The sequence below is a fragment of the Bos indicus genome, chromosome 18, assembly GCF_029378745.1.
Source record: "Bos indicus isolate NIAB-ARS_2022 breed Sahiwal x Tharparkar chromosome 18, NIAB-ARS_B.indTharparkar_mat_pri_1.0, whole genome shotgun sequence".
Lineage (NCBI taxonomy): Eukaryota > Metazoa > Chordata > Mammalia > Artiodactyla > Bovidae > Bos > Bos indicus.
In genome coordinates, this window is record NC_091777.1 from 65,064,600 (window position 1) to 65,084,214 (window position 19,615).

General features: G+C 52.2%; 1 protein-coding gene across 1 annotated transcript; it reads right to left on the reverse strand.

Annotated features, from left to right (window-relative positions):
• Positions 1-4,078: 4,078 nt before the first annotated feature.
• LOC139177014 (collagen alpha-2(I) chain-like) lies at positions 4,079-19,115 on the reverse strand. Its single transcript, XM_070770273.1, has 6 exons — positions 18,943-19,115; positions 14,095-14,735; positions 12,388-12,504; positions 9,520-9,609; positions 7,701-7,792; positions 4,079-4,390 (listed from the first exon to the last, which is right to left on the reverse strand). The coding sequence occupies exons 1-6, from the start codon at positions 19,113-19,115 to the stop codon at positions 4,208-4,210; spliced, it is 1,296 nt and encodes a 431-aa protein (XP_070626374.1). The 3' UTR covers positions 4,079-4,207.
• Positions 19,116-19,615: the final 500 nt, after the last annotated feature.

The window sequence follows — 19,615 nt, forward strand, 5'->3', positions numbered from 1 at the left end:
CCTGCATACAGATTTCTCAGGAGGCATGTCAGGTGGTCTGGTATTCCCATCTCTTGAAGAATTTTCCACAGTTTGTTGTGATCCACACAGTCAAAGGCTTTAGCCTAGTCAATGAAGCAGAAGTTGATATTTTTCTGGAATTCTCTTGCTTTTTTTATGATCCAACAGATGTCAGCAATTTGGTCTCTGGTTCCTTGGCCTTTTCTGAATCCAGCTTGAATATCTGGAAGTTCTCAGTTCATGTACTGTTGAAGCCTAGCTTGGGGAATTTTGAGCATTACTTTGCTAGTGTGTGAGTTGAGTGCAATTGTGTGGTAGTTTGAACATTCTTTGACTTTGGCTTCCTTTGGGATTAGAATGGAAACTGACCTTTTGCAGTCCTGTGGCCACTGCTGAGTTTCCCAAATTTGCTGTCATATTGAGTGCAGCACTTTCACAGCATCATCTTTTAGGATTTGTAACAGCTCAGTAAGAGTAAGTAGTGGTTCTAAACTTGTGCTTAGAGTAGGAAGAGATGCTACACAGGTAGAAACGCATGTATGTGTTAATAGCATGTGTATTGGGCTCAAACACAGAATATCTCTTACAGTGTGCATCGAATTCACGGTAGTTCCGGGTTTCCCTCCTTTTCTAACCATTCTCACACCCTCACCCGTACTGATTTCAGTTTGGCCTCATCAGTTCTGGGTCAGTCACCTTTCTTGGCCAGAGGGTGTGTGGCAGGTATTTTAGAATCCTGGGCCATCAGGTCTGTGTCGCAGCTGCTCCTCTTTTGCATGAAAGCATCCCAGACGGTACCTAAGGATGACTGTGGCTGTATCAGCACACCCTTATTTACACAAACAGGCTCGGGGCTGGATGGCCATAGTCTGCCCACCTCTGACCTGGAGAATTTTCTGTACCAGCTCCTGCAGTACATAAAGTCAAGCTGCTCTCTCACAAAAGGGCAGTTTGCGAAGAAAAGTGAACAGATAAACTGCTTTAAAGAAAGAAATATTTTATGAAAATTTGAATGTCTAGTCAAGGCTATGGTTTTTCCTGTGGTCATGTATGGATGTGAGAGTTGGACTGTGAAGAAGGCTGAGTGCTGAAGAATTATTGCTTTTGAACTGTGGTGTTGGAGAAGAATCTTGAGAGTCCCTTGGACTGCAAGGAGATCCAACCAGTCCATCCTAAAGGAAATCAGTCCTGGGTGTTCATTGGAATGACTGATGAAGCTGAAACTCTAATCCTTTGGCCACCTGATGTGAAGAGTTGACTCATTGGAAAAGACTCTGATGCTGGGAGGGACTGGGGGCAGGAGGAGAAGGGGACGACAGAGGATGACATGGCTGGACAGCATCACAGACTCGATGGATGTGAGTTTGAGTGAACTCTGGGAGTTGGTGATGGACAGGGAGGCCTGGTGTGCTGCAGTCCATGGGATCGCAAAGAGTCGGACACGACTGAGCGACTGAACTGAACTGAGCATACAAATAGGCATAGTGTGGAATTTGGCAGAAAATTTAAAATGGTGGTGTTTTTAAAAAGCTCCTCTGAGCCATGCTTTTCTCTCCAATAAATTGGGGATCATATTAGCTCCTATTTCCTAGGGCTCTGGTGACAGTTACATGAGCTCATCTACGTAAAGTGCTCAGCACCATGAGTGACAGGCGGAGGCGACTGGGAAATGTCACCATTTATCTAACATCAGCAGTAACCGATCGGTTAATCTGGCCCAGGCAGGGGAGGTGTCCTGTGGACAGGGCACTGGGCACCCTGAGATTCAAAGTGCCCAGAGGACGCTGCACAGAGCCAAGAGTCCCCAAGATCCACTGATGAGATTGCTCCATGAGACTGTGCTCTTTCAGGCTCTCACAGCAGCGAGCCCACAGCCTCACTTCTGAAGGCTGCAGTGTATGATCATTCTGATAATCTAAGAGATCTAAAGCGTTTCCCTGGTGGCTCGTTGGTGAAGAATCTGCCTGCAGTGCAGGAGATGCAGGAGTTGCGGGTTCAATCCCTGGATCAGGAAGATCCTCTGGGGAAGGAAATGGCAACCCACTCCAGTATTCTTGCCTGGAAAATTCCATGGACAGAGGAGCCTGGTGGGCTACAGTCTATGGGGTGGCAAAGAGTTGGACAGGACTGAGCACTCAGCACAGCACAAGAAATCTAAGCCAGTCCCGACACAGATCCTTCGGTGACCATGGAAACGTTCTGTATCTGTGGCGTCCAGTGCAGTAGCTACTGGCCATGTTGGGCCCCTGAAATGTCCTGGATTCCGTTACATTGAAGGATCCACATGAAGTGATTGTGCTGGAGGCAAGAAAATTAAACCCGGATCCCTCTCAAATGCAATTCCATGGTCACTGAAGGGTCTGTGTCATGACTGGTTTCCTGGGCACTTTCCATCTGTCAGGTGTGGTACTGAGAACTTTACATAGATGAGCTCAAGTAACCTTCACCAGAGTCCTATAAAATAGGAAAGAAAATGACCCCTAATTTATAGGAAAGATACCTAGGCTCATGAAAGCTGTTTTTAAAGGTGGTTGTTTCAAATTTTGCACATATGTCAAGAATATATTACTATTTTTATATTTTACTTCACAGGATTTAAATTTTCATAAACTATTTTTTTAAAAAAGCATGTCTGTTCACATTTCTGCCCAACCTGCACCTTTTACTTAGAAAAGAACTACAGTCTTTAATTCTTTAATGGAAATGTCCATGCATCATAACCAACATGAACCTTGTAATGAGGGGTGCACGTGATTGCGTGGACCCCTTTTCCAAAAATCCCATGTAAACTGACCTCTCACCTACCTGTTTGGAGCAGTCACTCACAGCTCTCCAAGAGGCTGTCTCCTGGGCTATAATCCCCACTAAATCCCCAGATAAAATGAAAACTCACAGCTCTCACGTTGTGTGTTTTCACCTCAGTGAACACCCTCTATGGATTTTGTGGTGGTGGTTGTTAACTGGCACTATTGTGGCTATAGATACATGCTACACACATATTCCAAGTATTTCTGCAGCATCTGAAGAGTTGTGTGAAGGGAATGTTGGAAGGTCTGAGTGTTGAAAGAGGCTCTTTGACTCACAATTGTGTGGCCGTCTGGGAATCTCCCCGTGTCCACCTCTGTGAGGTGGATACCATGATGGCTAAGGGCGTAGACTCTGGAGCCAGCCTGCCTGGGTTTGAATGCTGGCTTGGCTCCTTCTGATCTGTGTGACCTGAAGCAAGTGATGTGGACTCTCTGTTCTCTTATCTCAGAAAGAGGGATAATAATAGAACGCAATTAAGGGAATCAAAATGTGTAAAGACATTAGCTCAGTGCCTCCCACATGGACGGTGCTCTAAAATGTTCATCATTCTAAATATTTGTGTAAAAAGGGAGGAGAGCCTAGTCAGTGGGAGAGAGATACAGAACTGAAGAATAAGTTTATTCACTCGTGTAATCACCACAGCCTGCTGCTGGGGATAAATGAACATAAAAGATCTCGTCAGTGATGGAAACAATAGCCACTCTCCTTTGCTATAAAAGGGCTTCCCTGATGGCTCAGTGAGTAAAGGATCTGCCTTTAATGCAGGAGACACAGGAGATGCAGGTCCAATCCCTGGGTCGGGAATATCCCCTGGAGAAGGGAATGGCAACCCACTCCACTAGTGTTGCCTGGAAAAACCCATGGACAGAGGAGCCTGGCGGGCTACAGTCCACGGGGTCGCGGAGTTGCACTAAGTACTACACAACTTTGCTCTAATGATGGCAGCTATTACGTGACACAGGCTTGCCCGGCTAGGGACTACACTTCCCAGCATCCCTTGCAACTAGATGTCACCATGTGACCTGCTCTGGCCAATGAGCTGTGAGGAAAAGTTATTTGGGCTTCTTGTAGAAGTCGCCCTTCGAAGGACTGAAACGTGTCTTCCCTTCTCATCCCCCAACTTGCCCCGAACCAGAATGTGGATTGGGTGTGGGGGGTGAGCCCTCTCCAGCCACGTGGCACAGAGCTCCGAGGTCAAAGGACCCTGGCTGCCCAACTGCACGGAGCTGCACTGCCCCGGTCCTGGGAGTTTCACACACAGACCACAGCCTTGAGAGAGACAGCAAGTTGGGTTTATTGAAGCCGCCATATTGGGGGTTTCACATCACAGAAGCCCAGCATGCATGTTTGGGGGGCGCGCGGGTGGCCTGGAGCGGGAGGCCGGGGGTGTCCTCAGGATTCAGGAGATGTAGAGGACGCTGAGGCAGCACAGGGGACACTCCCAGGCCTGGATCTCCTTATACTTTGCACGAGGCTTCGCAGGGGAGGTATACTTGGAGCCACCTCTCGAACTTCCAGGAGAAGGTTGCGAATCAAACTCGGAGTCTTTCGAATCCATGTAGAAAGCGAAGCAAAAACCCGGCTGGAAGGAAAGAACAGGGAGAAGAGAGGAGAACTTTAGTGCCCTGGGGGGAGGGGCTGAGCAAGGATTTCAGGGGCGACCCACCTAGGGTTGAATTCCTTCTTCGCCCAGTACAGCTGGGGATCCTGAGGCAGATAACCTGCCCTTCCCTGGCCTCAGTTTACATTTCTGTATAATGGACTATAAGTAACTGCTCCCTCACAGAGGCGTGTAAGGACTGAACAAGGTAATCCAAAAAAAGGATCATTAAATGTAACAATGTTTGCCGCTTTGTGAGAGCTGGAAACCCGTCAGCTGTGACAATGTTTGCTTTGCTGGTTTTCTTAAAACCATCTGCTTTCCTAAAAAATTAAACACTTCTTCCCAATAGAAAGCATCACCCACGGTGCTGGCAGTATTGAAGCTGTAGTGATTTCTGAGAGGACTACTATTTCTATCCAATGGTTTTTGAGCATTTAGGACGCTTTAGCGTGAATGACATATCAGGTCCCATTTAATCCTCACGAGGTGGCCTCTGATCTTATTTTTCCATCCTGCAGATGAGGAAATGGGGGTAGGGAGGCACTGGTAAGCTTTCCCACTCTGGCATTTGATCAGACGTATAGGTGGGGAACATGCAGCACTCAGGATTAGAAGTGAGTACATAACCTTGATTCTCCAGGCAAGAATACCGGAGTGGGTTGCCATGCCCTCCTCCTTCAGGGGATCTTCCCAACCCAGGGATCAAACCTGTGTCTCCTGTACTGACAGGTGAGTTCTTTACCACCAGCACCACCTGGGAAGCCCATTTTCCCAGGTAGGCGCAGCACAGATGTGAACCCACTTCTTCCTCCTAGTAACCAACCCCATGTGCGGTTCCTACCACCCTGTTTCACAGATGGGGAAACTGAGCCACAGAGGAGTTCAAGAACTGGTCCCGGGTCCCACAGCTGGTAGTGGCTGACGCCGGGTTTGAACCCAGCGCTGAGAGTCTGGAGTTTGGGCCCTTAGCCTCAGAGGGCTGGGATGCCAGCTGGGAAGCTTGGGGTGGGCAGGATGGTGTTCCCCCCACACGGTGCCCTCACCTCTGCAGAACCGTCCTTCTCCTATTCCCAGGTTACCAGCCCTTCCCACTTGTGACATTTGGGGTCCAGATCCTTCTTGCGGTGGGTGGGGCAGGGGCTCCTGAGTATTGCAGAAATGCTAAGCAGCATTCCTGGCCACCGGATGCCATTAGCACGACCCCTTCAATTGTGACAAACAAAAATGTTTCCAGACATTGAAGGCGACCCCTGAGGGACAAACTGCCTCTGGCTGAGAATCACCGCCTCATCCCTTCCTTGTGTTCTCCAGGTATGGGGAAAGGGAGGGATCTGATTTCCTTCGCATTACTATGGTCAGGTGACCCGGCCTGAGGCCATTAGGGTCCTGCGTCACCTCAGCTGATTGGTTCCGTGGAGGACACAGGACCTGGAAAGACCAATCAGAATGCTCTCTGCTTCTAGGTTAGCTGATGATTGGTTCCGTGGTGAGCAAAGGACCTGTAAGGACCAATCAGAATGCTCTCTGCTTCTGGATTAGCTGATGATTGGTTCAGTGGAGAGACACAGGACCTGGAAGGACCAATCAAAAGGCTCTCTGCTTCTAGGTTAGCTGATGATTGGTTCAGTGGTGAGCAAAGGACCTGGAAGGACCAATAAGATTCTCTCTGCTTCTAAGTTATTTAGTGCTTCAAGTGTCTCTCCAATGAGTTCCTATTAGAAATGGGAAAGTCAGATATTATTCAGTGGAGAAATGGAACAAGCATCTTGGCCCAATGGATCAAAATTCGCATCACCAGTGATAGCGCACAGACCTCATGTGCATCGAAATGTGATGTTCTGAGAAGGACACGGCATCACAGGTGGTGCTCCAGAGATCATAGCTTATCCTGAGTCTCATTCACAGGGAGATGGTAAAAAATATACCCAATAAACCACATATGGGATGGGTGTGACTCTGGACTTCAAAATGGTCAGGGCCATAAAAAGCAAACAAGGCTTAGGAGACTGTCTAGCTTAAAGAAAACTACAGATACGTTACTAAGTACAATCTCTGCCCTAGACTAGGCCTTGTGTTGGAGGGAGAATGCCAGATGGACAGTATGTAGCATATTGTTAATATCAAAACCAGCACAGGGATAAGATGCAGCGTGTATCAGGGTTGAATGCAGGAAGGTGACAATAACCCCACCCTGTATAATAGAATATTGTATCTAAGGCGATGCACACTTAGGTATGTTATGTGTATATATACTGTAACAAATATACACATATATGCATAATATATACATATATATTATAAATACATATATATTATTTCTTTTATTAAAGAAAATATGTAAATAGAAAAAATGTTAGCAACTGGCGAATTTGGATGATCTTTATACCGTCTGTGACTCATTTTCTTTTCTAATATAATTTCTAAAGAGTCCTCCCACGACTGTTGCAGGCACTAGTAGGAAAGACGTTCTCGAAGGCATCTGACCCAGGGCCTCCCCTGACCCCTCTCACCAGGGTCCCTCCAGCCTCCCCTCGTGCCTGTTAAGAAGCCCAGAGATAGAGCCGACGCCTCATTGGCCAAGGGCGAGTCACGTGCCAGCCCAGGGCCAATCACCGGGAACCTTGGCACTGCCGGCTCTGATTGGTCAGGGGCGTACCTGGAGCTAGTCAGAGGATGGGATCAGATCCACCCAAAGTGGGTGGAGACCGGTGGTCCCCCAGAAAAGTCAAGGGGGTTAGCAGGAGAAGGAGGACTGGTACCCAGGTGGACAAGGCCACAGCTGCCTCCGCAGGAGGGACCGTTCCCTAATTCATTCCTTCATTTAATCAGCCCGAGTGTATACAGCGCCGGACACGGGTAACATCTGATCTAGACAGGGGACATGTCACTGAACAACACGGGGCTTCCCGCTGCCATCCTCCCCCTGAACTACTCTCTTAAGGGGGACAGATTAGGAACAAATAGATAAATGGTATAATCTCAAGCAGCAATAATAAAGCTGAAGAAATTCAGCAAGGCAAGGGGTTGGGCATGCAGTGTCAAGGGAGGCTTCATGAAGGAGGTGACATTGGAGCAGAGGTTGGAATTAGCAAAGAGAAGGAGGCAGGAAAGAGGGCAGGACCCTCAAGGAAAACCATCCCCTTCACAGGATGGGGCCACATCTGGGACAAGGGAGGGGCAAGGGGCACCCGGGCACCCAAGGGTCTCTGCTGGGCGGAGAGGGTGGGCGATGAGCCTGACCTCTCAGGCCCAGGGTTCTCTGGTCAAAGGAGAAAACAAGCAGACTCACCATGGGACATGTCGGCACCTGTTTGGCTGACACTCTTGCATTCTTTCTGGCGGGCTCCCTTCGCTGACCGGTGGTTCTCTCAAAAGGCAGGGCTGAGCGAGGAAGAAAGAGGCATGAGGCCCTCTCGCCTGCTGAGGCTTGTGAAACTCGATAATAATAAAATGTTCATCATGAAACCAGTGACGATGGCTAATACATGTGGAGGACCTGCTGTGTGTCAGGCACAATTTTAAGTATTTTGCAGGTATTAGCTTGTTTGGTTGTTCATGATAACTCTCTGAGATGGGCACTATATTCATCCAACTTTAGAGAGAAGGAAACGGAGAGGTTAGGACACTTGCGGGAGGTTGCACAGCAGTCCCTGCAGAGATGCATGGAGTTGCATCCTGAAGGTCCACAGGAACAGACAGGGAATGTCAGTGAGTGGAGAGGCTGGAGTTAGACAACGGGGGCTCTGGAGATATGACGCCCTGGGGCACCCGTGCCCAGGAGGAAGGCACAGCTGATACGCAGGTGCCAGTGGGCACGTCTCTCCAGAAAACACTTGGGATTCCCTGAAGAAGACAGACATGTCGATTTGGAGTGAAAGTCCCTGCTATTTGAAAGCTGCCCACAAATCCATCTATTTGCTTACAGACTCCTCCACTCCTGAGAATGGAAGCCGGCCTCTCTGGAGGACCATCCAGGCCACCTGTGCAAACGTCCCCTCGGACGCTGCCACCTCCCTTTTTAAACATGTAGTCCTGGATCCACTCCCCTGGTGCAATGTGACCCAAGTATAGTCCTATTTCCATCTGCATTTATTGTCATCGTCAAAGACTGGGAATAACCCAAATGGCCACCTGCAGGAACCTGGTCAAGCTTCCCTGAAGGCTCAGTGGTAAAGAATCCACCTGCCAGTGCAAGAGACACAGGAGACCTGGGTTCAATCCCTGAGTCGGGAAGATCCCCTGGAGAAGGAAATGGCAACCCACTCCAGTATTCTGGCCTGGAAAATTCCATGGACAGAAGAGCCAGGCAGGGTTACAATCTGTAGGGTCGCAAAGAGTCAGACACGACCGAAGCAACTTAGCACACATATAGCACAGAGAGATGTGGAATCCCAGGCAGCTGGAACACAAACTGGGCGTCTTGTGGGGGAGGGTCCTAGAGATGGACAGGGGGCACGGTGCTTAAGGTCAAAGACCCCCAGGCCAGAGGGATTCAGATCCCACCGTGAGCTGTTTATTCACTTTCACCCGTCAGATTTCCCATCTGGAAAACGAGGTAATTCCTGTCCCTCCCTCATTGTGAAGCATGCGTGACTGGATGTGTGGAAAGCCTTGGGACTGTGACTGGAAGATTCTGTGTCAGAGCAGAAATAAATGAAACCAAACACTGAAGGAAGTTGCATGTGCAGTACACACCCGTATATCAGACATAAATACACAGTAACAGATACATGCACATCCTTGTCTCCATGAGTGAGCATAGAACATTCTGGAAGACTGGACAAGGAGCTGGGAAGTAGCTGTCTGGGGAAGGAACTACAAAGCTGAGCGACGGAGAGGCATGTCTGTGTTTTGTGTGATGGTTATAAGCTGCTACAGATTTGATAAAATACGTGGGGGAAGACACGGTGGACTGGACCAGTATCTGTTGTACCATCGTCACGTCAGCTACAACAGCTGGGCGCCCCTCAGGGCCCCCTCCTTCAGAGAGCAGCGGCAGACACTCGGGCTTGGGGCCAGTCTTCAGGGTCATTGCTTCCCCATCGCCTGTGCCCTGGAGACCTCCCCACTCCCGCCTGACCACAGATTCCGCCCCACGTGGGTCTCACCTCTTCTCTGCGGAGGTCTGGTCTGCACCTCCTCCCTTCCCTGGCCCCCGATGGTGCTCAGAGGCAGCATCATGGCACCACAGGTGCTCCCTGCGGACAGGAGACAGTTAGTGCCTGGGCGGTGGAGCCGGGGGGCCTGGGTGTGGCTCTCAGAGCTCGGGTGGACTCAGACAGCTCCATCCCCTCCCACGTCTCCGGGTCCCCAGCATCCAAGGGGACGTGCTGGCAACGGCTCCTGCTGGTTTCCTCCAAGGCCCAGGGTGTGATCTGGGGAGAGCGGTTGTCATGGCGCCTGGCAAGGACAAGGGCAGGGCTCGTGGTACCTGGGGCTCACCCCCCTTTAAAACTAGAACAACTGTGGCACCAAGTGCTGGGACCAGGAAGCTGCAGCTCGGCTAACTGGGTATCAGAAGGGCCTCTGGAGGCTGGCATACAGCAGGCACTCAGTAAGTGCACTCGTGGAGCCATCCCAGTGCTGTTTCAGCTCCGTCCCAAGGCTACCAGGCAGCCTGCCCAAGGGGTTCAGACAGGCCCTCCCGGGTCCAGGTACAGGAGGCTTCAGTCCTGCCCTCAGGACCGCGGTGAGGGGAGGGGCCGGGCCCTAGCCCTGGGGCGGGGCCGGCCCTGCAGGGAAGGGGCTCCGCCCCAGCATCACTTCGGCCCCAGAATCACCCCGGGCAGGACGTGGGCCATATGTCTGGGGTGAGAACTGGGGGATTCCAGCCTGCCAGTCACTAGCTGGAGATCTCAAGATTTAACAACAGCAACAAGAAAGACAGCACCCTGAGATTTGCGTTTCAGACGCACACATCACTTTTTAGCATAAGTATCTGCAAACACTGCATGGCTCATGTCACTAATGACATAAAAATTCATTTTGTATTTATTCTTCTAAATTTTGTTTCAGTATTGGCAAGTCCCATGGAATATGTGGGACGTACTTATACTAAAAGGTGGAGAAGGAAATGGCAATCCACTCCAGTACTATGGACAGAGGAGCCTGGTAGGCTACAGTCCATGGGGTCGCAAAGAGTCGGACACGACTGAGCGACTTCACTCACTTACTATACGAAAAGGTAATTCATTATTTATCTGAAATTTCCATTTAAGTATTTATCATATATTTTACCTGGAAAGCCCCAGTTTGGGGGTATTTAACCTCTTGTGCTGTCAGCTTTCCCCTCCACAAAATGAGCAGAATGATGAAATGTGAGGATTAAATAGGATTCAATGCATGTCAAGTGTTGAGAACACAGTCTGACCCAGACCAAGGCAGTCCTGTGTTGGCTCCAACTCTATCGCTGTTGGGGGAGGAGGTCAGGGGGCCTCCCCCCACCGGCTCCCACCCACCTTCCCTGAATCACTGTCTCTGATGCTGGGACCCTCCAGCCTGACCTCTGACCTCCCCAGTGCCCCTCCCCACCAGTCCAGGGCCTCCTTTTGGGTCAGGTTGTCCCGGGGAGAGGAACCCTGCAAGAGGGAGAAGCCCCCCGGGTCACTGAGCTGCTGAGGCACAGGGACAAGGGGCGGGTCACCAGGTCAGGTGGGCTTCAGAACTGGGCCGGCCCTCCGGGGCCCTCAGAGCTGGGACGACCCCCAGGAACGCGGTGACCCTCGGGGCCTCTCCCGCGCTCCGGCTCTCCAGGACGCTCTCCAGGCGTCTGGGGCACCAGGGGCGCCCAGAGGTTTATTCTAAAGAACCGAGAGCCGCCTGCGGACACGCCGCCCCGCCGCCCCAGAGTGAAGACACGCCGCCCGTGCGCCCGCCGTCCCCACCAGGCCCGGGCGCTCTGAGAGGCGCTCCCCACGGCACCTCCCCAGAGGCTGCCCCTCTGGGAGGCGCCCCCCCCCTCCAACCAGACATGACCCCCCAGAATCCCTGGAGGTCGACAAGCCCATTTCCAAGGCCTTCCTCAGCAGCGCATCATCACAGGCGTCCTCAGAGGACCTCCAAACGCCTTCAGAAGTTCCCCTGCCCCAGACTCCCCTCTGGACTGCCCCCCAGAAATAATTTCTGGATGTCCTCTTTGGTCAGGGCTGTGCCTGGACCACGATCCACACCTGACCTCTCCTGGGTCCTACAGCGCCCCCCTCCCCAAAGTCCTGCCTCCTCCCACAAACTCAGAAGTCCACAGGTCTGCCCCGTGCTCCCTAAAATGAGCTGTGGGGTTGGAGAAGACTCTTGAGAGGCCCTTGGACTGCAAGGAGATCCAACCAGTCCATCCTAAAGGAGATCAGTCCTGAGTATTCATTGGAAGGACTGATGCTGAAGCTGAAACTCCAATACTTTGGCCACCTGATGAGAAGAGCTGACTCATTGAAAAAGACCTTGATGCTGGGAAAGACTGAGGGCAGCAGGAGAAGGGGACGACAGAGGATGAGATGGTTGGATGGCATGACCAACTCGATGGACATGAATTTGAGTAAGCTCCGGGAGTTGGTGATGGACAGGGAAGCTTGGTGTGCTGCAGTCCATGGGGTCGCAAAGAGTCGGACACGACTGAGCGACTGAACTGAAAACCTGGGGACCAGGAGGGGGTCCCCACCACCTCCTCTTGCAGACACCCCAGCCTCCCCTGCCCGCTGCAGTCTTTGTTCTTCCTGGTGACCCCAGAAACCCTCAGACTTGGGAGGGGTCGGGAAGCTCAGAAGGTGAGGCTGCCCTCAGGGAGACTTGGTTCCTCAAGGGGCCCCACTGCCCGCCCCATCGGGTCTCTGTGGCCCCCAGCCCACGCCCCTGGGACCCACCACCCAGGAGGCCCCCGCACATCCTCCCTGGGTGCCTCCCTGTGCTCCCCACGGAGACCCCTGCAGCGCCATCCTGGCCGAAAGGCGGAGACCCTTCAGGACTGCGGCCGCAGAACTGACCTCGAGACTGACATCGCGACCCGGGTCTCTCTTCGACCCTGGGCACAAGCGGGATGGGGGGCCCAGTGCTTTTCCTTGACGCCCGGACAGGGCTGGCTCTGGGGATGCCTGTGGAGCCTGTGGACAAACCCAAGAGAATGAACGCGGCTCGGTTGCTCGGAGACACAAGCCCCCCCCAAACCCCAAACAGCAAGTCAGGTGGTTAACACAGTCTCTGACACCCGCACAGGCGTCGGATTGTTCACCGCAATTTCATTATTCGTGGGGAGGGTCCCGGGCCTCTTCCTCCAGGAAGACCCCCAGCCTGCCAGCATCACTGTCCCTCTTCTGAGGTGTCCCCGCTGGACCTCAGCGCACAGCCCTCCCCCCAGCGCCCCTCCCCCACTGTCCAGGCCAGGCCTTCCTGGGAAAGGCACAGAGGCTCGGGCTTCAGAGACCCAGGGCTGGGGGGCGCTGGGGACCCCTCGAGGGTGGGGGTGGGTCCTGCAGGATCACAGACACACAGTGACTCCCTCTCGGGAGCTGACCCCCTGCCCGGGACTCACAGGAGGACACTCTCAGCAACTCCCAGACACACCCCTGGCCCCAGAGCCCCACGTGTGCAAATGAAGACGCACTTATAGATCCTGAAACACACGCAGATGGGCAGTAACATCCTGAGGTTCGGGGAAGCTCAGGCACACGCACACACACACACACACACACAGATGTGCAAATACAGCTTCAAATACTGGGCACTTCCAGGCACACACACGGAGGACACACACCTTTGCACACTTAGATCTCAAAGGACACCCTAGGGGACACCCAGACCACCTCTGTCTGACACCCCAGGGTCCACCCTGTGTCTCACCTGGGGACCCACCCCCAGAGGCCTCCCCCTCTCAGACCCCTGTCACTCCCCTTTACACTCTCTCCAGATGGTTTTCTTTAAACCTCAGAATCACTCCTTTGGGAGTATAGGCTTGGAAAAAATTGAAACCTACGAGGAAATCAAATCAGACAGATATGCAGAGAGACACCCTGGCGTGTCTCTCTCAGACACCCTCAGAGACACCCAGGCGTGCACACAGACACACACATATCCACACCCACACTGCAGTCACAGACATTCCTGGAAAATCAGAGACACCCTCTCAGCTCACGGGCCTTTTGGAAACGCTAAGACCCGCTGACAAATCCACACACACAAACGTGCAGATGCAGGTTCACGGAGCTTGAAAGAGCAGACAATCCAGACAGTCACAGACAGACACATGCACGTATGAACTTGCAGAAACACCGATTTCCAAACAGATACTTTGGACACGGGGCAGGAAGGCACAGACGTTTGCAAAGCCGCAATCGGCCCCCAGACACAGGATCCCCTCGGGCCCCCCCGGGGCAGACCCTCGGTCGCCCCCGGAGGCCGCCCCCCTCAGAGGCGCGCTCCGGCGCGCTCCCGGGCCCCGCCGGCCGCAGGCGCGGGCGCGGACACCCGAGGCTCCAGGACGCTTCGGCAGGCGCGCTTCTCGCCAGCTTGCTCCGGTGCCCCGAAAGGCTCCGGAGGGGCTCCCGGCCCCCCGCACCCCCAGGCTCCCCTCGAGGCTCCCCAAGCCAGCCTGCTGGGCTCCCTCCGGCCGCTCCGGAGGGAGCCCCGGCCCCGCCGCCTCCCCGGAGCGCCCGGCCGCCATGGGAGCCGCGCGGCGCGCAGACCGGCCCTCGTACCTCCGGGCGGCTCCGGGCCGGGCGCCTGCTCCTCCTGCACCTGCCCGGGGAGGAGGCCCAGCCAGGCCCTCACCCGCACGGCCCAGTCCTCCTCGCTGCCCTCCAGCCTGCTCGCTCGCCGGCGGCCCGAGGAGCCCTCGGACCACGAGTCGCCCGCCTGGCGCTCAGAAGGGTCTGAGGACTGCGGCGCCCTCGGGGAGCCGCGGGCTCCTCGGGGTCTCCCCGGCGCGCGCCCGCGCCCCGCCGCCGGCACGCACCGCACCGCCCGCGGGGCGCCTCCGCCTCCCGCGGCGACCCCGCAGCGCCCGCCCGCCGCCCGCCGCCCCCCGCCCGCACTGCGCACTCGCCCGGATGGCGCAGACCCTCGGACGCGCGGCGGCGGCTCGGCCCCGGGCTGCCCAGGGCTGAGTCGGGGCGGGCGGGCGGGCCCGGCGGCTCCCGGCGTCGCGCGGCGGGGCTTCCCTGCACACGCGCCTGGGGACCCCGGCACAAAAGCGCGGAGGGGGCGGCCGGCGACCACCGGCCCCGCCCCGGCCCACGGGGACGCAGACCGAGTGGTTCCAGCCGCGCCCGCAACAAAGTGCAGCAGGGGCTCGTGCTGGCTCCGCTTTTGTCGTCTCAGGGTTGGAGCGCTGGGAATTCTGGCCTCACACCCCCTCTGTGAGCCAGCGTCCCGGCATCACTGTCTCCCTGGCGGGGGTTCCACCTGGGCCCCCCAGCGCCCCTCCCCCACCTGGTCCCCGCCCGGGCCCAGGTCTTCAGGAGACGGGACGTGGGGTTCACAGGGAAGAACCGTGTAACACTGCCGAGCCACGGAGACCCAAGGGCCTGGATGCCCGGGGCGGGGGTGGCACTGGGGTCTGGGGGCCCGCCCTGCACCATCTTCAGATACAGTGACCCCTAGGCACGCGGTGACCCCTCTCCCAAATACCCACACACTCACTGCTGCTCACAATGGCCTACTCTCAAACCCCCAAGATGTCCCCTCAACTTCTCAGGCCTGCTGGTGACAATTGAGACCCTCCTATGGATGGGCACACACGTGAGGAAACACACCTCGCCCGGGCTGTCTGTTATGGATGGTCCCTGAGCGCAGGCGCCGTCATGTCCAACTCTTGCAACCCCATGGACTGTAGCCCGCCAGGCTCCTCTGTCCATGGGATTCTCCAGGCAAGCATACTGGACTGGGTGGCCATTTCCTCCTCCACCGGATCTTCCCGACCCAGGGGAACCCACATCTCCTTCACTGGCAGGCAAAGTCTTCACCACTGAGAAACTGGGAAGCCCAGGGATGCTCACTGGCCAGACCTTAATCAAATGGACTCCTGGGACAAGAAGTGAGAAATGCTGTCTTGCCTTCAGGGAGCAGGATTCCAGCTGAGATTCAGGGCTTTCATGTCCTGGAAGAAAGGGGGAATGGATCCAGGGGAGACTTGCTTTCAGCAACAGTAGTGAAACCTTCCAACAGGATAAAATATTATACAGAAAGGAGTACATCTCCTTCCCCTCCAGCTCTCCCGGCCATGTTTCCTACTGAAGGTAACCTCCACTAGCATTAGCCAATTTCCTATCCATGCCATCAGAGATAAATATGTATTCATTTATTTGTATGCTTAATTATTACTCACCTAGAGCCAGGCATCCTGGAATGTGAAGTCAAGTGGGCCTTAGAAAGCATCACTACGAACAAAGCTAGTGGAGGTGATGGAATTCCAGTTGAGCTATTTCAAATCCTGAAAGATGATGCTGTGAAAGTGCTGCACTCAATATGCCAGCAAATTTGGAAAACTCAGCAGTGGCCACAGGACTGGAAAAGGTCAGTTTCATTCCAATCCCAAAGAAAGGCAATGCCAAAGAATGCTCAAAATTGCACAATTGCACTCATCTCACACGCTAGTAAAGTAATGCTCAAAATTCTCCAAGCCAGGCTTCAGCAATATGTGAACCGTGAACTTCCTGATGTTCAAGCTGGTTTTAGAAAAGGCAGAGGAACCAGAGATCAAATTGCCAACATCCGCTGGATCATCAAAAAAGCAAGAGAGTTCTAGAAAAACATCTATTTCTGCTTTACTGACTATGCCAAAGCCTTTGACTGTGTGGATCACCATAAACTGTGGAAAATTCTGAAAGAGATGGAAATACCAGACCACCTGACCTGCCTCTTAAGAAACCTGTATGCAGGTCAGGAAGCAACAGTTAGAACTGGACATGGAACAAGACTGGTTCCAAATAGGAAAAGAAGTACGTCAAGGCTGTATATTGTCACCCTGCTTATTTAACTTATATGCAGAGTACATCATGAGAAACACTGGGCTGGAGGAAGCACAGGCTGGAATCAAGATTGCCAGGAGAAATATCAATAACCTCAGATATGCAGATGACACCACCCTTATGACAGAAAGTGAAGAGGAACTAAAGAGCCTCTTGATGAAAGTGAAAGAGGAGAGTGAAAAAGTTGGCTTAAAACTCAACATTCAGAAAACAAAGATCATGGCATCTGGTCCCATCACTTCATGGGAAATAGATGGGAAAACAGTGGAAACAGTGTGAGACTTTATTTTTCTGGGCTCCAAAATCACTGCAGATGGTGACTGCAGCCATGAAATTACAAGACGCTTACTCCTTGGAAGGAAAGTTATGACCAACCTAGATAGCATATTGAAAAGCAGAGACATTACTTTGCCAACAAAGGTCCATCTAGTCAATGCTATGGTTTTTCCAGTAGTCATGTATGGATGTGAGAGTTGGACTGTGAAGAAAGCTGAGTGCTGAAGAATTGATGCTTTTGAACTGTGGTGTTGGAGAAGACTCTTGAGAGTCCCTTGGACTGCAAGGAGATCCAACCAGTCCATTCTGAAGGAGATCAGCCCTGGGATTTCTTTGGAAGGAATGATGCTAAAGCAGAAACTCCAGTACTTTGGCCACCTCATGCGAAGAGTTGACTCATTGGAAAAGACTCTGATGCTGGGAGGGATTGGGGGCAGGAGGAGAAGGGGACGACAGAGAATGAGATGGATGGATGGCATCACCAACTCAATGGACATGAGTTTGGGTGAACTCCGGGAGTCGGTGATGGACAGGGAGGTCTGGTGTGCTGAGATTCATGGGGCTGCAAAGAGTTGGGCACGACTGAGCGACTGGACTGAACTGATGCATGTATATGCATGTGTGTATTTAAATAAACAGAAGTACGTCTCATCTGCCCCTATCCCTCTGTTTCTTTCTTTAACATGAACGATATCCTACCATAAACACTCCTGCTTTTGTTTTTTTTTAGCTAACAAATGAATATATTTTAGAAATTTTGTCATATCCATCCATACAGTACTGCCTCATTCTTTTTAATAGCAGTAGACTATTCCACTGAGTGACTTTACCATGATTTGTATAACCAGTGTCCAAAGGCTGGACATTTAGGTGGCTTCTGGTCTTTTCTTACTACCAACATGACTGGAATAACCTTCTTTCAAAGTGTGTCATTGCACATAATTGGAAGCTTATCAGCACAGGTTTTAGAACGGAAGGTACTGCATCAGAGTATATGTACATTTCAAATTTGGGAGCAGCTCTTTCCAAATTGCCCTTCATAAAGAGGACCAGAGGAGACTCTGACCAACAGTGCATGTGGACAGGCCACGTCCGTATATAGGAACACATTTTAAAATCTTTACTGAAAGCTGGGTCAAAACACTATTAGAAACAGTTTCATTTCTTCACTGTTAATTACTGTTTCCTCTGTCCCCACTTCTGATTGGGTGGTTGGTCTTTGTCTTATCTATTTATAAGAGTTCTTTACATATTACGGATATTGATCTCATCTATGTAATGTGTACTGAAATTACCTTTGATGACTTTCTTATTCATACATTGACTTTCTTTATGGTGTTGGTAAAATATTTTTGAATACATGAATGAATAACTTAATCGCCATCAATTTCTAAGCTTGATTTGCAAATCAGAAATCATGGGCAGAGCTACATTCCTGGACACGAGGTAATGGGTGTATATGAAGGCAGCTTAAAAAAATATTTGCAGGTTTAAACACACACTCCTTGCACTTGCTAAGGCTTACTTGGCTCTAATTCAATTTAACACATCCTAAATTAAACGAACCCTTATAAACCCACTGGTGTGTCTCCCAAATCATTCCCACCTTGGAACCTAGCACCTCCGGTGGCTCAAGCCAGAATCCATGAAGCTATCCAAGATGCTCACCTCCTCCTTGGTCTTCCACATCCAATCCCTAGGACACCCTTTGGCTCAACCTTTTCTCTTTGAATCCTGAAGCTATACAGAAGCAGCGATCAGTCACCTTTCTTTTCAAGGGTCTCATGGCAAGATTTTTAGCCTTTCTGGGCCAATAAGTCTCTGTCGCAGCTAAAGGACTTTGCATTAAAGCAGTCCAGACATGACTGTGCCAAAAAGTCCTTATTTGCACAAACAGGCTGTGGGCTGGACGGCCGCAGTCTGCCCACCTCTGACCTAGAGAGCTTTCTCTGCCAGCTCCTGCAGCAGACAAAGCCAAGCTGCTGGCTGGTGGAAGGGCAGTTTTGGCAGAAATGTAAACCGCTATATTTTATTTCTTTAAAGATATATTTTGTGAAAATTTGAATTCCATGAGGCTGAAAAAGTGTAAAGAGTAGCCAGAGAGTCCTGGTTTAGATTCAGAAACTGAAATAATAATCTTTAAAAACAGCCCTCACAAGCCTCGGGTTTCTCCCATATAAACTGGGGTCATATTAGCTCCTATTTCCTAGGGATCTGCTGACGGTTACATGAGCTTGTCTACGTACAGTGCTCAGCACCATGAGTGACAGGAGGAAGTGCCTGGGGAATGTCACCATTTACCGAACGTCAGCAGGAACAGACTGGTCAACCTGGCCCAGGCGGAGGACGTGTCCTGTGGGCTGGGCACCGGCCAAGCTGAGACTTGAAGTGCCCAGAGGGCCCGCGTGCAACCAAGAGTCCCCAAGAACCACTGATAGGATGCTCTGTAAGACTGTGCTCTTTCGGGATCTCATGGTGCTCAGCCCAAATCCTCGTTTTCTAGGGCCTATAGTGAAAGTGAAAGTTGCTCAGTAGTGTCCAACTCTTTGCGACCCCATGGACCATACAGTCCATTCTCTAGGCCAGAATGCTGGAGTGGGTAGCCTTTCCCTTCTCCAGGGGATCTTCCCAACTCAGGGATCAAACCCAGGTCTCCCACATTGCAGGCGGATTCTTTACCAGCTGAGCCACCAGGGAAGCCCAAGAACACTGGAGTGGGTAGCCTATTCCTTTCTCCAGGGGATCTTCCTGACCCAGGAATCAAACTGGGATCTCCTGCACTGCACGAGGATTCTTTACCACCTGAGCTATCAGGGAAGCCCTAGGGGCTCTAGTGTAATAATTCTGAAAACCTAAGTGATCTAAGCCAGTCCTGACATAGACCCTCCAGTGACCATGGAAATGTTCTGTATCTGAAATGTGTTCAGTGTGGGAGCCACTGGCCACATCTGGCCACTGAAATGTAGCTGGTGGG

Excerpts from the sequence above, each read along its gene's own strand:
- LOC139177014 (XM_070770273.1), bottom strand. The coding sequence starts at position 19,115 with ATGAGATCCCGAAAGAGCACAGTCTTACAGAGCATCCTATCAGTGGTT. Across the intron at positions 14,736-18,942 it reads TCTGTTCCTGCTGACGTTCG|AATTCCCAGCGCTCCAACCC; the intron begins GTAAATGGTGAC and ends GTGTGAGGCCAG. Across the intron at positions 4,391-7,700 it reads AGGTGCCGACATGTCCCATG|CCGGGTTTTTGCTTCGCTTT; the intron begins GTGAGTCTGCTT and ends CTTTCCTTCCAG.